This window comes from Anomaloglossus baeobatrachus, chromosome 4 (assembly GCF_048569485.1).
Source record: "Anomaloglossus baeobatrachus isolate aAnoBae1 chromosome 4, aAnoBae1.hap1, whole genome shotgun sequence".
Lineage (NCBI taxonomy): Eukaryota > Metazoa > Chordata > Amphibia > Anura > Aromobatidae > Anomaloglossus > Anomaloglossus baeobatrachus.
This window is the reverse complement of record NC_134356.1, coordinates 344338-363073: the sequence shown is the minus strand read 5'-3', so window position 1 is coordinate 363073 and position 18736 is coordinate 344338. Positions and strand designations below refer to the sequence as shown.

General features: G+C 56.7%; 1 protein-coding gene across 8 annotated transcripts in view; it reads right to left on the bottom strand.

Moving 5' to 3' along the window:
- Positions 1–18736, bottom strand: part of PLEKHA5 (pleckstrin homology domain containing A5) — a 163391-nt gene that overhangs the window by 57147 nt on the left and 87508 nt on the right. For 5 of the 8 annotated variants that reach the window (XR_012752955.1, XM_075343452.1, XM_075343453.1 and 2 more), the window contains one exon: positions 5325–5441. The exons of the other annotated variants lie outside the window; for them this stretch is intronic. Coding sequence is in view for 4 of the 5 variants with exons in the window: in XM_075343452.1 (XP_075199567.1) it covers positions 5325–5441 (117 nt within the window). In the remaining variant the exon portion in view is untranslated. The remainder of the gene's footprint in view (positions 1–5324; positions 5442–18736) is intronic. 8 annotated transcript variants of the gene reach the window in all.

Sequence of the window (18736 nt, the reverse complement as noted above, 5' to 3'; positions counted from 1 at the left end):
TATATACCCCGTGCTCTCCATATATACCCCGTGCTCTCCATATATACCCCGTGCTCTCCATATATACCCCGTGCTCTCCATATATACCCCGTGCTCTCCATATATACCCCGTGCTCTCCATATATACCCCGTGCTCTCCATATACACCCCGTGCTCTCCATATACACCCCGTGCTCTCCATATACACCCCGTGCTCTCCATATATACCCCGTGCTCTCCATATATACCCCGTGCTCTCCATATATACCCCGTGCTCTCCATATATACCCCGTGCTCTCCATGCCCTGTGCTCTCCATGCCCCGTGCTCTGTTTATTTGCCCCGTGCTCTCCATGCCCCGTGCTCTCCATTTATACCCCGTGCTCTCCATGCCCCCTGCTCTCCATATATACCCCGTGCTCTCCATGCCCCCTGCTCTCCATATATACCCCGTGCTCTCCATGCCCCCTGCTCTCCATGCCCCCTGCTCTCCATGCCCCCTGCTCTCCATGCCCCCTGCTCTCCATATATACCCCGTGCTCTCCATGCCCCCTGCTCTCCATATATACCCCGTGCTCTCCATGCCGCCTGCTCTCCATATATACCCCGTGCTCTCCATGCCCCCTGCTCTCCATATATACCCCGTGCTCTCCATGCCCCGTGCTCTCCATATATACCCCGTGCTCTCCATGCCCCGTGCTCTCCATGCCCCCTGCTCTCCATATATACCCCGTGCTCTCCATGCCCCCTGCTCTCCATATATACCCCGTGCTCTCCATGCCCCGTGCTCTCCATGCCCCCTGCTCTCCATATATACCCCGTGCTCTCCATGCCCCCTGCTCTCCATATATACCCCGTGCTCTCCATGCCCCCTGCTCTCCATATATACCCCGTGCTCTCCATGCCCCCTGCTCTCCATATATACCCCGTGCTCTCCATGCCCCCTGCTCTCCATATATACCCCGTGCTCTCCATGCCCCCTGCTCTCCATATATACCCCGTGCTCTCCATGCCCCCTGCTCTCCATATATACTCCGTGCTCTCCATGCCCCGTGCTCTCCATGCCCCCTGCTCTCCATATATACCCCGTGCTCTCCATGCCCCGTGCTCTCCATGCCCCCTGCTCTCCATATATACCCCGTGCTCTCCATGCCCCCTGCTCTCCATATATACCCCGTGCTCTCCATGCCCCGTGCTCTCCATGCCCCCTGCTCTCCATATATACCCCGTGCTCTCCATGCCCCCTGCTCTCCATATATACCCCGTGCTCTCCATGCCCCCTGCTCTCCATATATACCCCGTGCTCTCCATGCCCCCTGCTCTCCATATATACCCCGTGCTCTCCATGCCCCCTGCTCTCCATATATACCCCGTGCTCTCCATGCCCCCTGCTCTCCATATATACCCCGTGCTCTCCATGCCCCGTGCTCTCCATGCCCCCTGCTCTCCATATATACCCCGTGCTCTCCATGCCCCCTGCTCTCCATATATACCCCGTGCTCTCCATGCCCCCTGCTCCCCACGTTTCCCCCGTGCTCCCCACGTTTCCCCCGTGCTCCCCACGTTTCCCCCGTGCTCCCCACGTTTCCCCCGTGCTCCCCACGTTTCCCCCGTGCTCCCCACGTTTCCCCCGTGCTCCCCACGTTTCCCCCGTGCTCCCCACGTTTCCCCCGTGCTCCCCACGTTTCCCCCGTGCTCCCCACGTTTCCCCCGTGCTGGCACTGTCCCCACACAGCTTAAAAAAAAACAAAACAAAAAAACTCACCATCTAGCAGCAGCTCCACCGCGCGGCCACAAGACACCGGCGCCGCCTACTGAGTGACGCTCCTCCGTCTCCTCGGCAACAAGCCTGCGGCCCAGGAGGGGAGGAGTGTCAGAGGCAGGAGAGATGTCTCCTCTGTTAAACACCACATTGATCTGCCGGTGCGATCATATGGGCAGTTCAATGTGGCTCAGTGTGGCAACAGCGTGCGTGCCAACACAAAGGGCTCTGCGTGCCATAGGTTCGCCATCACTGACCTAGTGTGACCTCTTCTACGGCTCTTGTGGAGAACATTTGGCTACTGATTACCTCTAAGTTTTCTCCCGTTCCCAAATCTGTTCTTTCACCAGTTTGGAATACTTGTAGACCTGGTGTGACCTCTTCTTCGGCTATGGTGGAGTACGCCCTGCCTCTGATCCTCTCTACACCGTGTGCAGAATTATTAGGCAGGTTGTATTTTAGAGGATTTTTTTTATTAGTGATCAACAACTCTGTTCTCAATCACCCAAAAGACTCAAATATCAAAGCTTAATATTTTGGCAGTTGGAGGGGTTAATATTTTGGCAGTTGGAGGGTTTAGATTCGGTATCTTAGGAGGATCTGTTTGTGCAGTGACTATTACTGTGCAGAATTATTAGGCAACTTCATAAAACCCAAATCTATTCCCATCACTTGTTTATTGTCTCCAGGAAACCAATAAAACTGCACAACATAGAAATAAACATTCCTGACTGCAAAAACAAAACCCCAAAAATGAGTGCCCAATATCGCCCCCTTTTCTTTCTGATGACACTCAGCAGCGACCATCCATAGATTCTGTCATTGCTTGATCTGTTTACCATCAACATTGCGTGCAGCAGCCACCGCAGCCTCCAGACACCGCAGCCTCCAGACACCGCAGCCCCCAGACACCGCAGCCCCCAGACACCGCAGCCCCCAGACACCGCAGCCCCCAGACACCGCAGCCCCCAGACACCGCAGCCCCCAGACACCGCAGCCCCCAGACACCGCAGCCCCCAGACACCGCAGCCCCCAGACACCGCAGCCCCCAGACACCGCAGCCCCCAGACACCGCAGCCCCCAGACACCGCAGCCTCCAGACACCGCAGCCTCCAGACACCGCAGCCTCCAGACACCGCAGCCTCCAGACACCGCAGCCTCCAGACACCGCAGCCTCCAGACACCGCAGCCTCCAGACACCGCAGCCTCCAGACACCGCAGCCTCCAGACACCGCAGCCTCCAGACACCGCAGCCTCCAGACACCACAGCCTCCAGACACCACAGCCTCCAGACACCACAGCCTCCAGACACCACAGCCTCCAGACACCACAGCCTCCAGACACCACAGCCTCCAGACACCACAGCCTCCAGACACCACAGCCTCCAGACACCACAGCCTCCAGACACCACAGCCTCCAGACACCACAGCCTCCAGACACTGTTCCCAGAGGTGGGCTGTTTTCCCTCCCTGTAGATCTCACATTTTATGAGGGACCACAGGTTCTCTATGGGGTTCAGATCAGGGGAACAAGGAGGCCATGTCATTATTTTTTCCTCTTTTAGACCTTTACTGGCCAGCCACGCTGTGGATTAGTTGGATGCATGTGATGGAGCATTGGCCTGCATGAAAATCATGTTTTTCTTGAGCAATAGCGACTTCTTCCTGTACCACTGCTTGAAGAAGTTGTCTTCCAGAAACTGGCAGTAGGTCTGGAAGTTGAGCTTCACTCCATCCTCATCCCGAAAAGGTCCCACAAGTTGATCTTTGCTGATCCCAGCCCATACCAGTCCCCACCTCCACCTTGCTGGCGTCTGAGTCGGAGTGGAGCTCTCTGCCCTTTACTGATCCAGCCTCTGGCCCATCCATCTGCCCATCAAGAGTCACTCTCATTTCATCAGTCCATAAAACCTGTGAAGAATCAGTCTTCAGATATTTCTTGGCCCGGTCTTGAGGTTTTATCTTGTTTCTTGGTCAGAGGTGGTGGTTTTCAGCCTTCCTTACCTTGGCCTGTCCCTGAGTATGGCACACCTTGTGCTTTTTGATACTCCAGTAACGTTGCAGCTCTGAAATATGGCCAAACTGGTGGCAAATGGCATCTTGGCAGCTTCACGCTTGATTTTCCTCAATTCATTGGCAGTTATTTTGCGCCTTTTTTGTCCAACACGCTTCTTGCGACCCTCTTGGATATTTGCCATGAAACGCTTGATTGTTCGGTGATCACGCTTCAGAAGTTTGGCAATTTCCAGACGGCTGCATCCCTCTGCAAGACATCTCACAATATGGACTTTTCAGAGCCCGTCACATCTCTCTTCTGACCCATTTTGCCAAAGGAAAGGAAGTTGCCTAATAATGAAGCCCTCCTTATATAGGGTGTTGATGTCATTACACCGCACCCCTCCTCATTACAGAGATGCACGTCACCTGATTGGTTCTCAAGCCTATACAGCTTGGAGTAGGACAACATGTATAAAAAGTATCATGTGATCAATATACTCATTTGCCTACTAATTCTGCACACAGTGTATATTTTCTCATATCCCCCCTCATCTGCTCCTCCACCAGGGTGGACAGATACTTGTAGACCTGGTGTGACCTCTTCTACGGCTATGGTGGAGTACGCCCTGCCTCTGATTCCCTCTAGGTTTTCTCATATCCACCCTCATCTGCTCCTCCACCAGGGTGGACAGATACTTGTAGACCTGGTGTGACCTCTTCTACGGCTATGGTGGAGTACGCCCTGCCTCTGATCCCCTCTAGGTTTTCTCATATCCACCCTCATCTGCTCCTCCACCAGGGTGGACAGATACTTGTAGACCTGGTGTGACCTCTTCTACAGCTATGGTGGAGTACGCCCTGCCTCTGATCCCCTCTAGGTTTCTAATATCCACCCTCATCTGGTCCTCCACCAAGGTGGACAGATACTTGTAGACCTGGTGTGACCTCTTCTACGGCTATGGTGGAGTACGCCCTGCCTCTGATCCCCCTCTAGGTTTTCTCATATCCACCCTCATCTGCTCCTCCACCAGGGTGGACAGATACTTGTAGACCTGGTGTGACCTCTTCTACGGCTATGGTGGAGTACGCCCTGCCTCTGATCCCCTCTAGGTTTTCTCATATCCACCCTCATCTGCTCCTCCACCAGGGTGGACAGATACTTGTAGACCTGGTGTGTCATCTCTTCTACGGCTCTGGCGGAGAACGTTCGTCCTCTAGTCACCCGATCATCTTACCCCTTTTGTAGACGCAGAATGTGCCATACCCATATAATGCAGGTCACCCACTGAACTCATGGAGCAATGTACAAAATGGGTCTATGACAGCAGCTTTTTCTCAGGCACAGGGCTCAGCTCCCGAGGTCTGCAGCAAACTCCCAGCAATCAGCTGACAAGACGACCACCCCAGGAAAAGGCCAGCCCGACATCTGCACAGTCCTGAACGATGCCCATTACCCCCAACAACATGCAGGTAGAAGATGACATGGTATAGGGAGTCACATACAACCACAAGGGGAAAAGGTTAGGGATGGAGTTGGACACATGCAGACGGTGGGGGGCGCCATTCCGGACAGCCACCAGTGCTGACCTGGGGGCTGCACGACTGCTTTAAATGCAGGAGCTGCGTTAAGGTGTGCTCCCGGATGCTGCTCAGCTCCGCTTGTTGTCTCCGCAGTTTAATTAACAAGAGTGTCAGCTCCTCAGGCTGGAGAGCAGCAGAAAGAAGAAGAGAAGGAAAGCTCAACAACGTCAGGAGTCTCTGGCACAGCTCAGGAGAAATCCATACCACCGAGGAGAAATGCCCAGTCAGGACACACACAGGGCCACCAAAAATCCACAGGCCTACACGGATCACCGGGTGGACCCCCGCCATGTTCCCAAGATACAGACCAGTAATCAGCACTACAGGGGGTCTTCAGACCTGACAGGACCCACTCCTGGGACCGTGCCACCACCTCTGGTATGCCACTACTCCTCTATACGGGAGTGAAAGGAGAAGAAGCCTCTGGAGCTCTATCACGGCAAGGAGAGGGGAGGTGGACGGCCCTAGTTCTCTATCAGGGAGGTGGGGAGAGAGGAGGGACGGCCCTAGTTCCCTATCAGGGAGGTGGGGAGAGAGGAGGGACGACCCTAGTTCCCTATCAGGGAGGTGGGGAGAGAGGAGGGACGGCCCTAGTTCTCTATCAGGGAGGTGGGGAGAGAGGAGGGACGGCCCTAGTTCTCTATCAGGAAAGCGGGGAGCGAGGAGGGACGGCCCTAGTTCTCTATCAGGGAGGTGGGGAGAGAGGAGGGACGGCCCTAGTTCTCTATCAGGGAGGTGGGGAGAGAGGAGGGACGGCCCTAGTTCTCTTTCAGGGAGGCGGGGAGCGAGGAGGGACGGCCCTAGTTCTCTATCAGGGAGGCGGGGAGCGAGGAGGGACGGCCCTAGTTCTCTATCAGGGAGGCGGGGAGCGAGGAGGGACGGCCCTAGTTCTCTATCAGGGAGGCGGGGAGAGAGGAGGGACGGCCCTAGTTCTCTATCAGGGAGGCGGGGAGAGAGGAGGGACGGCCCTAGTTCTCTATCAGGGAGGCGGGGAGAGAGGAGGGACGGCCCTAGTTCTCTATCAGGGAGGTGGGGAGAGAGGAGGGACGTCCCTAGTTCTCTATCAGGGAGGTGGGGAGAGAGGAGGGACGTCCCTAGTTCTCTATCAGGGAGGTGGGGAGTGTGAGGGAAATCCTGGGATATTAAGAGGAATGATGATGTCCAGTCATCATTTCTCTCATCACCCCCCTGAGGGCAACCCCCCTCCCTTGTCCCTTCACACACTGAGGTACTTCTCAGATGTCAGCATCTGGAAAGGTGTGAAGTCCCACTTACACCTCCAACAGCCATCTCCTCTGATATGGAGATTGCTTGTTCTCTCAGGCCTCTAAAACACAGAGAGAGGAAGACCCCCTGGGAGCTGTGTCCACTCATCAAAGAGAGTGGGCAGGGACCTAGCAAAACCAAAAGTAGCTAGTCCCCGCAGGAGAGCATACTGCTGGCTCCGTAATATCATACCCAGTTATGATATTACCGTGCGTCTCAGCCATACACCTCCTACATCGTTAGAATCGGGACTTCAAGCCGAATCTGTGCATATCCTCGACGTCTATGTGGCACCCTGGGGCGGCGAGATATAGAGAACTGCTAGTAGGAGTCCGGTAAATGAGTCGTGCTTGAACTCAAAATGCAGAGGGGACCCGGGCGGATCTGATGGCACCAGAACCATCCCGATCGGACCTCCCAGTCCGGAGTTGCAGGTAATAGCCCCTTCTGGGATATTACTCTGACTCAATGCAGGGGGAGTGGCAGTGCTTCCCTGTGAGGTCACTAAGGTAGGAGGGGACCTGGATTTGCCCAGGTTGATAACCCTACTTCGGCCATTTCCCAGTGTTCTTTTGCTCGGGGGTCTGGTCAGGGAAGACCTGTGAGAGAGATCCTGGAAACCTGGTCCACGGTGCCCCCCTGTGGCCAGACGCACAAGGTAACTGCTGGAACTGTGTATGCCTGTTTGTAACCCATGCTTTGATTGTAACTGTACTCTGACATATGTATATTCTGTAGATTCCCTATTGTATATATTGTAGTTTCTAGTGTGCTTTAGGCTGATTAAATTATATAATTAATCTTGGGCTGTTCTGTTATCTCGATCTTGAATCCCACGTCTGTGTGTTCGGCTAATAGTTACCGTAAATCGGTTGGTGGCAGCGAGTTGTGCCAAGGATTATTGTGGGGAGGCCAGTGAGATTCGGGAAGATTTTATATATTCCGTCCGCGGAGGTCGGGGGAATATATACCCTACTCTCACCGGGGACCCTTCAAAATTCGGCATAAGTAGTATAGCGGCCTCCTTGCTTATTGTCGGGCAATTCCATAATTGGCCTGACTATAAGAGGGGCGCTAGAGAGCGCGTCACGTGCTCTGTCGGTCGGGAGGTATAAAGGAGGGGTGACCCTTGCTTGTTACCCCCCGATTGTGACGTACTGGTAGCCAGCGCGGGGAATTTCTGAGTGACTCCCCCGGTGGTTCGTGACATATTGGTGGCAAACGGTGGGATCGAGATAATAGTGTGTGTGAGTGTGAGACCCATACTCCCAGACACTAAAGACTGCCTGCAGCAGCTGTGGCTGCCGGGGTCTTCAGACCAGCTCAACACTAGAGTGTCAGAGTGCAGTTACTGTAGGGTGTGTGGGCGCATCAGGTGTCAGTTCTGTGTCAGTGACCAAAAGTCTGCAAGAATGGCTGATGGCACCAGGAGCAGAGCTATGCAACTGGCCAATGCTAAAGCAGGAGCCGAAGAGAGGGAGGATGGTGCTGTGGACAGTAATGAGGAGGTTGACCACGAGTCCTCCAGGAGCCCGACGCCAGAGAACCGTTCTGCAGAGGACAGCGCACAACCTGGCAATTATGGACAAGATGAGGAGCAGCTCACCCAAGGGTCCTCAACGAGCCAGATGCCAGCCCTCCGCTCTGCAATGGACAGTGAATCACCAGGCTCCGCAGCGGGCCGCAGATCACCACGTGCCATTCCACCGAGCCTGGGAGGCTCGGATAGCCTTCTTCAAATGGCTATGGCCCTACTACAGGCTGGAGACCGGGAGGGCTACAAGGAACTCCTGGCAGAGCGCAGGGCAGAGCGCAGGGCAGAACGTGAAGCTGCGGAGTGCAGGGCAGCGTGTGAGGCTGCGGGGCGGCAGGCAGCGCGTGAAGAGCGAGAGCGACAGGCAGACCGTGACCATCAGCTGCATCTAGCCAAGCTCCAGCCCTCATCAGCCACACGTGACCTTCAAGACACCAAACTTCCAAAGGTCCGTGTTGAGGACTTTCCCGTGCTGGAGAAGGATGGAGACTTAGACTCTTTCCTGACTGCTTTTGAACGGACTTGCCTGCAGCACCATCTGGACAAGGACCAGTGGGCCAAATACCTGACCCCCCGTTTAAGGGGTAAGGCCCTGGAAATCCTTGGGGACTTGCCTACTGAGGCAGATCAGGGCTACGACACCATCAAGCGGGTCCTGATCCAACAGTACAACCTCACTCCGGAGTCCTACCGCAAGAAGTTCCGGACCCTGCAGAAGGGACCAAAGGACTCCTGGGCTGACCACCGGCGGGCACTTGCCCGAGCTGCCGACCACTGGACCCAAGGCCTGCAGCTTACCACCGGACCAGAGATCCTAGACTTGGTCATCACAGAGCAACTCTTGTGGAACTGACCTGAGGATCTCCGCCAGTTCATCCGAGACCAGAACCCAAAGGGGTCCACGGCTACAGCTGCCCTGGCCGATGACTACACCAACAATCGGGCCCCTGAGGCCAGGAGAGCGGCCACCAGTAGCACCTGGAGAGGGGGTAAGATGAATTCTGCGACTGCCCCACCTGCCCCTAGACTGCAGGGGGTGTCCCCCTCAACTCCCCTCTCCAGGCCCGTGGCAGAACCAAGACGGTGCCACCAGTGCAACCAACCTGGACACTTCAAGGCCATGTGCCCTCAGCGTCCCAAGGCCCCGGCCTCGTCCCAAGGGCCGCCCAAGGTGTATTGTGTGGGTGGGGGTGGTGGTAGGTCCCTGGACAGCTTCCAACCTGTCACCGTCGGCCGGTCTGTGACCATAGGACTGCGAGACAGCGCCTCGGAGGTGACTCTGGTGCGGCCTGAGATGGTGTCCCCCCAAGACCTGGTACCTGGAAAAACCCTTGCTGTCTCCGGGATTGGAGGCATTGACCCGGCGCTGCCTGTTGCTGGCATTTATTTGGACTCGGTCGCAGGGCGAGGGGTGAGGGAGGTGGGGGTAACCGATCGGATCCCTGCAAACGTGCTACTTGGGACAGATTTGGGGCAGATAACCTCCCAGTTTGGGCCCCCCCCAAGGGCTGAACCTTCAGCCAGTACTGACATGACTCCTGACAATGTTAATGTGTTATCTATGAATGATGTAAGGGAGGAGGGAGTGAACTCTGATTTTTCTGCTTGCATAGACACACACACAGCTGCAGCTGTGACAGGAGGGGAGGGGGTCAGAGGAAGGTGGGACAATGCGTCTACAAGTGATCAGCCAGTGAGCTGGGATCTGTTGCCCTCTGCAGGGATAAGCAGAGAGCAGGGTGCTGCAGGGGGAGAACCAGTGTGTGGGGTGGGGGCTACCACAGCAAATGTGGGGTCCACAGAGATTTCACAGCGGGGTTCTGTTGCTGCAGGGGGGGAACAGGCAGGTGAGATTGGGGCCGGTCCCGGAGCGGAAGTGCTCCCAGGTAAGATCTCGGTGCAGGGTTCCCCCACAACCGGGGTGTCAGGAAGCCAGGTAGGTCTGCCTGAACCGGCGACTTTGTCAGGAGCGGAGGAGGAGCAGGTACGACCCACGGTCGCAGCGGCTGTGGCCGCTGTCACCCGCAGTGGGAGTGCTGGAAGCCAAGGGGCCTCCCGGAGGTCCGATAGCTCTTCCCCTTCTGACCCAGTGGCAGCCGAGTCAGGTGGAGGCCAGGACACAGGTCCCGGGGTACTGACCGAAGATGTGACAGTCTCCTCGATTCTGGCCACATCTAGTCAGGGGTTTCAGGCAGCGTTAGAAGCTGACGACAGCCTGAAAGCTCTAAAGGAGCAGGCGGCACAGCCTGCCTCGGACTCAGACCCGGAGCGAGTGGTCTGGGACCAAGGACGGCTGTACCGGGTCACGGTCCAGCAGGGTTCACCGGAGGCGTGGCCCAGGGACAGACAGTTGGTGGTACCCTATCCGTTCCGGACGGAGTTGTTGCGGATCGCACATGAGATTCTGATGGCCGGACACCTAGGGATCGCTAAGACCAAGGCCAGGTTAAACCAGCATTTCTACTGGCCAAAAATGGGGGCCGATGTGGCTGCCTACTGCCGTTCGTGTGAAACCTGTCAGAGAGTGGGGAAGGCGGGGCCACACCCCAAAGCCCCACTGGTATCTCTGCCCATCATCGATGAGCCTTTCAGGAGGGTGGCTGTGGATCTGGTCGGCCCGCTGGCCATCCCCAGTAGCTCCGGGAAACGCTTCATACTGACGGTAGTGGACTATGCCACCCAGTACCCAGAAGCAGTGGCCTTGTCGTCCATTCGGGCTGACAAGGTGGCCACCGCATTGCTGGAGATTTTCTCCCGAGTGGGTTTTCCCCAGGAAATGCTCACTGACCGGGGGACCCAATTCATGTCCCAGCTGATGGAGGCCCTCTGTAAGCAAGTCCAGGTGCGACATCTGGTGGCCAGCCCGTACCATCCACAGACTAATGGCCTGTGCGAGCGGTTCAATGGCACCTTAAAGCAGATGCTTAAGATGTTGGTCGACTCCCATGGGCGTGACTGGGAGCGGTATCTCCCCCACCTGTTATTTGCTTACCGGGAGGTTCCACAGGCCTCAACGGGATTCTCACCGTTTGAACTCCTGTACGAGCGACGTGTGCGGGGCCCCCTGGCTCTGGTGAAAGAGGCTTGGGAAGGGGATTTGGCCACCCCTGGAGTGTCGGTTATCGAGTATGTCATGCGCTTCCGGGACAAAATGCAGGCCTTGACGCAACTGGTACACGACAATATGGCTCAAGCCCAGGTCGATCAGAAGCATTGGTACGACCAGAACGCTTGTGAGAGGATCTACCAAGTGGGTCAAAAGGTGTGGGTACTGGTCCCCGTACCACAGGACAAGCTTCAGGCAGCCTGGGAAGGCCCATACCTCGTGTACCAGCAGCTCAACCCTGTAACGTACCTGGTCACCCTGGACCCTGCCCGTGGAAGGCGGAAGCCCTTCCATGTGAACATGATGAAGGCACATCAGGAGCGGGAGAGTCATGTGCACTCCCTGTGTGCAACCTGCCCGAGGAGGGAGAAGCGGAAACCCTCTTGGATATGGTAGCCCAGGTTAGGGCAGGCGGATCCATTGAGGATGTGGAGGTTGGCCACCAGCTCTTGGAGGACCAACGGTCCCAGCTGTGGGGCACCCTACACCCCTTCCGGGGGTTGTTTACCAACCAGCCCGGAAGGACTAACTTGGCTGTCCATCACGTGGACACTGGGGATCATCCCCCGATCCGGCGTTCAGCATATCGGGTCTCCCTGGAGGTGCAGCAACACATGCGCCAGGAGATTGACGAGATGCTGAAGCTGGGGGTGATCCAGGCATCCAACAGCGCTTGGGCCTCGCCTGTAGTCCTCGTCCCTAAAAAGGACCTGCGTGGACTACAGGGGGCTCAATGCTGTCACGGTCGCCGATGCGTACCCAATGCCACGCATCGATGACCTGCTCGATCAGTTGGACGGGGCTCAGTACCTGACCATCATGGATCTGAGCCGGGGATATTGGCAGATCCCCCTGACTCGCAAGGCCAGGGAACGCTCTGCCTTTATTACCCCATTTGGACTGTACGAGTCCACGGTGATGCCATTCGGGATGAGGAATGCCCCTGCCACTTTCCAGCGGATGGTCAACACCCTGCTCAAGGGACTTGAAGGGTACGCGGCCACGTACCTGGATGACATTGCCGTCTTCAGTCCCACCTGGGAGGACCACCTAGAGCATCTAGCACAGGTGCTCAGGCGGATCCACCAGGCAGGTTTGACCATCAAGCCGGAAAAGTGTCAGCTGGCCATGAGCGAGGTCCAGTACCTCGGTCACCGGGTAGGCGGGAGAACACTGAAGCCCGAGCCTGAGAAAGTGGAGGCCATCACATCCTGGCCCACCCCCAGGACCAAGAAGCAGGTGATGTCCTTCTTAGGGACCGCCGGGTACTATAGGAGGTTTGTTCCACGCTATAGTAGCCTGGCAAAGCCCTTGACGGACCTCCCCAAGAAGAAGCTGCCCTCTGCAGTTGATTGGACAATGGACTGCGAGACAGCCTTCCGGGCCCTAAAGGACGCCCTGTCCAGCCCGCCCGTGCTACAGGCAGCCGACTTCACGCGGCCGTTTGTAGTACAGACCGACGCCAGTGACTTCGGCCTCGGTGCGGTGCTCAGCCAGGTGGACTCTGCGAGCCAAGAGCACCCAGTCTTGTACCTGAGCAGGAAGCTGTTACCAAGGGAAGTGGCCTATTCCACGATGGAAAAGGAATGCCTGGCCATAGTGTGGGCCCTGCAGCGTCTGCAACCCTATCTATACGGGCGCCACTTCATCGTGGAGACGGACCACAATCCCCTCAGCTGGTTACACACAGTCTCCGGGACGAATGGGCGATTGTTGCGATGGAGCCTTGCGCTCCAGCAATACAACTTCACCATTCGCCACAAAAGGGGCCGTGACCACGGTAACGCAGACGGGCTGTCCCGACAAGGAGAGGTCGCGGACGGGCGCACGGGGGAACACCGAAGTGTGCTGCCCCCTAGCGCCCTCAAAAGGGGGGAGGTGTGAGGAAAATCCTGGGATATGAAGAGGAATTATGATGTCCAGTCATAATCGCTCTCATCACTCCCTGGCAGTGCCCCCTCCCTTCTTGTTCTCAATGTCCACCATCTGGGAAGGTGTCACATCCTAGCAACACATCCCCTGGCCATCTCCTGTGATATGGAGATTAGATGACCTGGGAACAATGGAGACAGGATGCCCCCCCCTGCCGTGACCCTGTAACAAGAGTTGTATCTCATTAGGCTATGGAAGTATCCAGACAGAACGACTCCAGTAAAAAATGGTTCATATCTCGCAAGCCATATTTCCGATAAAAATGGCAACCATAAAAATGGTGTTTCCGCATGCGGACGATGCTGGCACACCTTTTTTATGGGAGTAGGACATTGGGAAATACCCCAAACGTGATATCGGCCAATGGGGAACTAGTAGACAAGTCATGAGTCCTCTCGTTCTGTAGCTAAATTCATAACTGTCACAATGAGAGCATTGACGTCTGCCTACGACGCTCCCAGGCAAAGTTATGGCCAATATCCCCTTTCTGGATAATTCTGACTCAAAGCGGGGGGAGTGGCAGTGCTTCCCTGTGAGGTCACTAAGGTAGGAGGGGACCTGGATTTGCCCAGGTTGATAACCCTACTTTGGCCATTTCCCAGTGTTCTTTTGCTCGGGGGTCTGGTCAGGGAAGACCTGTGAGAGAGATCCTGGAAACCTGGTCCACGGCGCCCCCCTGTGGCCAGACGCACAAGGTAACTGCTGGAACTGTGTATGCCTGTTTGTAAACCATGCTTTAGTTGTAAATGTACTCTGACCTATGTATATTCTGTAGATCTCCTATTGTATATATTGTAGTTTCTAGTGTGCTTTAGGCTGATTAAAATATATAATTAATCTCGGGCTGTTCTGTTATCTCGATCTTGAATCCCACGTCTGTGTGTTCGGCTAATAGTTACCGTGAAGCGGTTGGTGGCAGCGAGTTGTGCCAAGGATTATTGTGGGGAGGCCAGTGAGATTCGGGAAGATTTTATATATTCCGTCCGCGGAGGTCGGGGGAATATATACCCTACTCTCACCGGGGACCCTTCAAAATTCGGCATAAGTAGTATAGCGGCCTCCTTGCTTATTGTCGGGCAATTCCATAATTGGCCTGACTATAAGCGGGGCGCTAGAGAGCGCGTCACGTGCTCTGTCGGTCGGGAGGTATAAAGGAGGGGTGACCCTTGCTTGTTACCCCCCGATTGTGACGTACTGGTAGCCAGCGCGGGGAATTTCTGAGTGACTCCCCCGGTGGTTCGTGACATATTGGTGGCAAACGGTGGGATCGAGATAATAGTGTGTGTGAGTGTGAGACCCATACTCCCAGACAATAAAGACTGCCTGTAGCAGCTGTGGCTGCTGGGGTCTTCAGACCAGCTCAACACTAGAGTGTCAGAGTGCAGATACTGTAAGGTGTGTGGAGGCATCAGGTGGCAGTTCTGTGTCAGTGACCAAAGTCTGCAACAATGGCTGAGAGCACCAGGAGCAAAACCAAAGGAATGGCCGATGCTCAGGCCAGAGACGATGAGGAGGTTGTCCACGAGCCCTCCAAGAGCCCGACGCCAGAGAACAGCTCTGCAGAGGACATTGCACAACCTGGCACTGCTGGACAAGATGAGGAGGAGCTTGCCCAAGGGTCCTCAACGAGCCAGATGCCAGTCCTCCGCTCTGAAATGGACAGTGAATCACCTGGCTCTGCAGTGTGCCGCAGATCACCCCTTGCAAATCCCTCCGGCCTGAGAGGTTCGGAGGCCCTCCTTCAAGCTGCTATGGCCAGTCTTATAGCTGGAAACCGGGGTACCTACGAGATACTCATGGCAGAGCATGGGCGTCTGGCAGCGCAGGAGGCAGCGGAGCGAGAGCGACAAGCAGAGCGTGAAGCTGCAGAGCGACAACAAAGGGCAGAGCGTGAGGCTGCGGAGCGACAGCAAAGGGCAGAGCGTGAGGCTGCGGAGCGCCAGGCAGAGCGTGAGGCTGCGGAGCGACAGCAACAGGCAGACCGTGACCACCAGCTGCAGCTAGCTCAGCTCCAGCCCTCATCAGCCACACGTGACCTTCAAGACACCAAACTTCCAAAGGTCCGTGTTGAGGACTTTCCCGTGCTGGAGAAGGATGGAGACTTAGACTCTTTCCTGACTGCTTTTGAACGGACTTGCCTGCAGCACCATCTGGACAAGGACCAGTGGGCCAAATACCTGACCCCCCGTTTAAGGGGTAAGGCCCTGGAAATCCTTGGGGACTTGCCTACTGAGGCAGATCAGGGCTACGACACCATCAAGCGGGCCCTGATCCAACAGTACAACCTCACTCCGGAGTCCTACCGCAAGAAGTTCCGGACCCTGCAGAAGGGACCAAAGGACTCCTGGGCTGACCACCGGCGGGCCCTTGCCCGAGCTGCCGACCACTGGACCCAAGGCCTGCAGCTTTCCACCGGACCAGAGATCCTGGACTTGGTCATCACGGAGCAACTCTTGTGGAACTGCCCTGAGGATCTCCGCCAGTTAATCCGAGACCAGAAGCCACAGGGGTCCACTGCTACAGCTGCCCTGGCTGATGACTACACCAACAATCGGGCTCCTGAGGCCAGGGGAGCGGCCACCAGTAGCACCTGGAGAGGGGGTAAGATGAATTCTGCGACTGCCCCACCTGCCCCTAGACTGCAGGGGGTGTCCCCCTCAAATCCCCTCTCCAGGCCCGTGGCAGAACCAAGACGGTGCCACCAGTGCAACCAACCTGGACACTTCAAGGCCATGTGCCCTCAGCGTCCCAAGGCCCCGGCTCCGTCCCCGTCCCAAGGGCCGCCCAAGGTGTATTGTGTGGGTGGGGGTGGTGGTAGGTCCCTGGACAGCTTCCAACCTGTCACCGTCGGCCGGTCTGTGACCATGGGACTGCGAGACAGTGCCTCGGAGGTGACTCTGGTGTGGCCTGAGATGGTGTCCCCCCAAGACTTGGTACCTGGAAAAACCCTCGCTGTCTCCGGGATTGGAGGCATTGACCCGGCGCTGCCTGTTGCTGGCCTTTATTTGGACTGGGGCGCAGGGCGAGGGGTGAGGGAGGTGGGGGTAACTGATCGGATCCCCGCAAACGTGCTACTTGGGACAGATTTGGGGCAGATAACCTCCCAGTTTGGGCCCCCCCCAAGGGCTGAACCTTCAGCCAGTACTGACATGCCTCCAGACAATGTTAATGTGTTATCTATGAATGATGTAAGGGAGGAGGGAGTGAACTCTGATTTTTCTGCTTGCATAGACACACACACAGCTGCAGCTGTGACAGGGGGGGGGGCCAGAGGAAGGTGGGACAATGCCTCTACAAGTGATCAGCCAGTGAGCTGGGATCTGTTGCCCTCTGCAGGGATAAGCAGAGAGCAGGGTGCTGCAGGGGGAGGACCAGTGTGTGGGGTGGGGGCTACCACAACAAATGTGGGGTCCCCAGAGATTTCACAGCGGGGTTCTGTTGCTGCAGGGGGGGGGGGAACAGGCAGGTGAGATTGGGGCCGGTCCCGGAGCGGAAGTGCTCCCAGGTAAGATCTCGATGCAGGGTTCCCCCACAACCGGGGTGTCAGAAAGCCAGGTAGGTCTGCCTGAACCAACGACTTGGTCAGGAACTGAGGAGGAGCAGGCACGACCCATGGTCACAGCGGCTGTGGCCGCTGTCACCCGAAGTGGGAATGCTGGAAGCCAAGGGGCCTCCCGGAGGTCCGATAGCTCTTCCCCTTCTGACCAAGTGGCAGCCGAGTCAGGCGGAGGCCAGGACACAGGTCCCGGGGTACAGACCGAAGATGTGACAGTCTCGTCGATTCTGGCCACATCTAGTCACGGGTTTCAGGCAGCGTTAGAAGCTGACGACAGCCTGAAAGCTCTTAAGGAGCAGGCGGCACAGCCTCCCTCGGACCCGGAGCGAGTGGTTTGGGACCAAGGACGGCTGTACCGGGTCACGGTCCAGCAGGGTTCACCGGAGGCGTGGCCCAGGGACCGACAGTTGGTGGTACCCTATCCGTTCCGGACGGAGTTGTTGCGGATCGCACATGAGATTCCGATGGCCGGACACCTAGGGATCGCTAAGACCAAGGCCATGTTAAACCAGCATTTCTACTGGTCAAAAATGGGGGCCGATGTGGCTGCCTACTGCCGTTCGTGTGAAACCTGTCAGAGAGTGGGGAAGGCGGTGCCACACCCCAAAGCCCCACTGGTATCTCTGCCCATCATCGATGAGCCTTTCAGGAGGGTGGCTGTGGATCTGGTCGGCCCGCTGGCCATCCCCAGTAGCTCCGGGAAACGCTTCATACTGACGGTAGTGGACTATGCCACCCGGTACCCAGAAGCTGTGGCCTTGTCGTCCATTCGGGCCGACAAGGTGGCCACCGCATTGCTGGAGATTTTCTCCCGAGTGGGTTCTCCCCAGGAAATGCTCACTGACCGGGGGACCCAATTCATGTCCCAGCTGATGGAGGCCCTCTGTAAGCAAGTCCAGGTGCGACATCTGGTGGCTAGCCCGTACCACCCACAGACTAATGGCCTGTGCGAGCGGTTCAATGGCACCTTAAAGCAGATGCTTAAGATGTTGGTCGACTCCCACGGGCGTGACTGGGAGCGGTATCTCCCACACCTGTTATTTGCTTACTGGGAGGTTCCACAGGCCTCAACGGGATTCTCACCGTTTGAGCTCCTGTACGGGCGACGTGTGTGGGGCCCCCTGGCTCTGGTGAAAGAGGCTTGGGAAGGGGATTTGGCCACCCCTGGCGTGTCGGTTATCAAGTATGTCATGCGCTTCCGGGACAAAATGCAGGCCTTGACGCAACTGGTACACGACAATATGGGTCAAGCCCAGGTCGATCAGAAGCGTTGGTACGACCAGAACGCTTGTGAGAGGACCTACCAAGTGGGTCAAAAGGTGTGGGTACTGGTCCCCGTACCACAGGACAAGCTTCAGGCAGCCTGGGAAGGCCCATACCTCGTGTACCAGCAGCTCCATCCTGTGACGTACCTGGTCACCCTGGACCCTGCCCGTGGAAGGCGGAAGCCCTTCCATGTGAACATGATGAAGGCACATCATGAGCGGGAGGCGTGTGCGCTCCCCGTGTGCAACCTGCCCGAGGAGGGAGAAGCGGAAACCCTCTTGGATATGCTAGCCCAGGTTAGGGCAGGCGGATCCATTGAGGATGTGGAGGTTGGCCACCAGCTCTTGGAGGACCAACGGTCCCAGCTGTGGGCCACCCTACACCCCTTCCGGGGGTTGTTTACCAACCAGCCCGGAAAGACTGACTTGGCTGTCCATCACGTGGACACTGGGGATCATCCCCCGATCCGGCGTTCAGCATATCGGGTCTCCCTGGAGGTGCAGCGACACATGCGCCAGGAGATTGACGAGATGCTGAAGCTGGGGGTGATCCAGGCATCCAACAGCGCTTGGGCCTCGCCTGTAGTCCTCGTCCCTAAAAAGGACCTGCGTGGACTACAGGGGGCTCAATGCTGTCACGGTCGCCGATGCGTACCCAATGCCACGCATCGATGACCTGCTCGATCAGTTGGACGGGGCTCAGTACCTGACTGTCACAAACCACCGGGGGGGTCACTCAGAAATCCCCCCGCGCTGGCT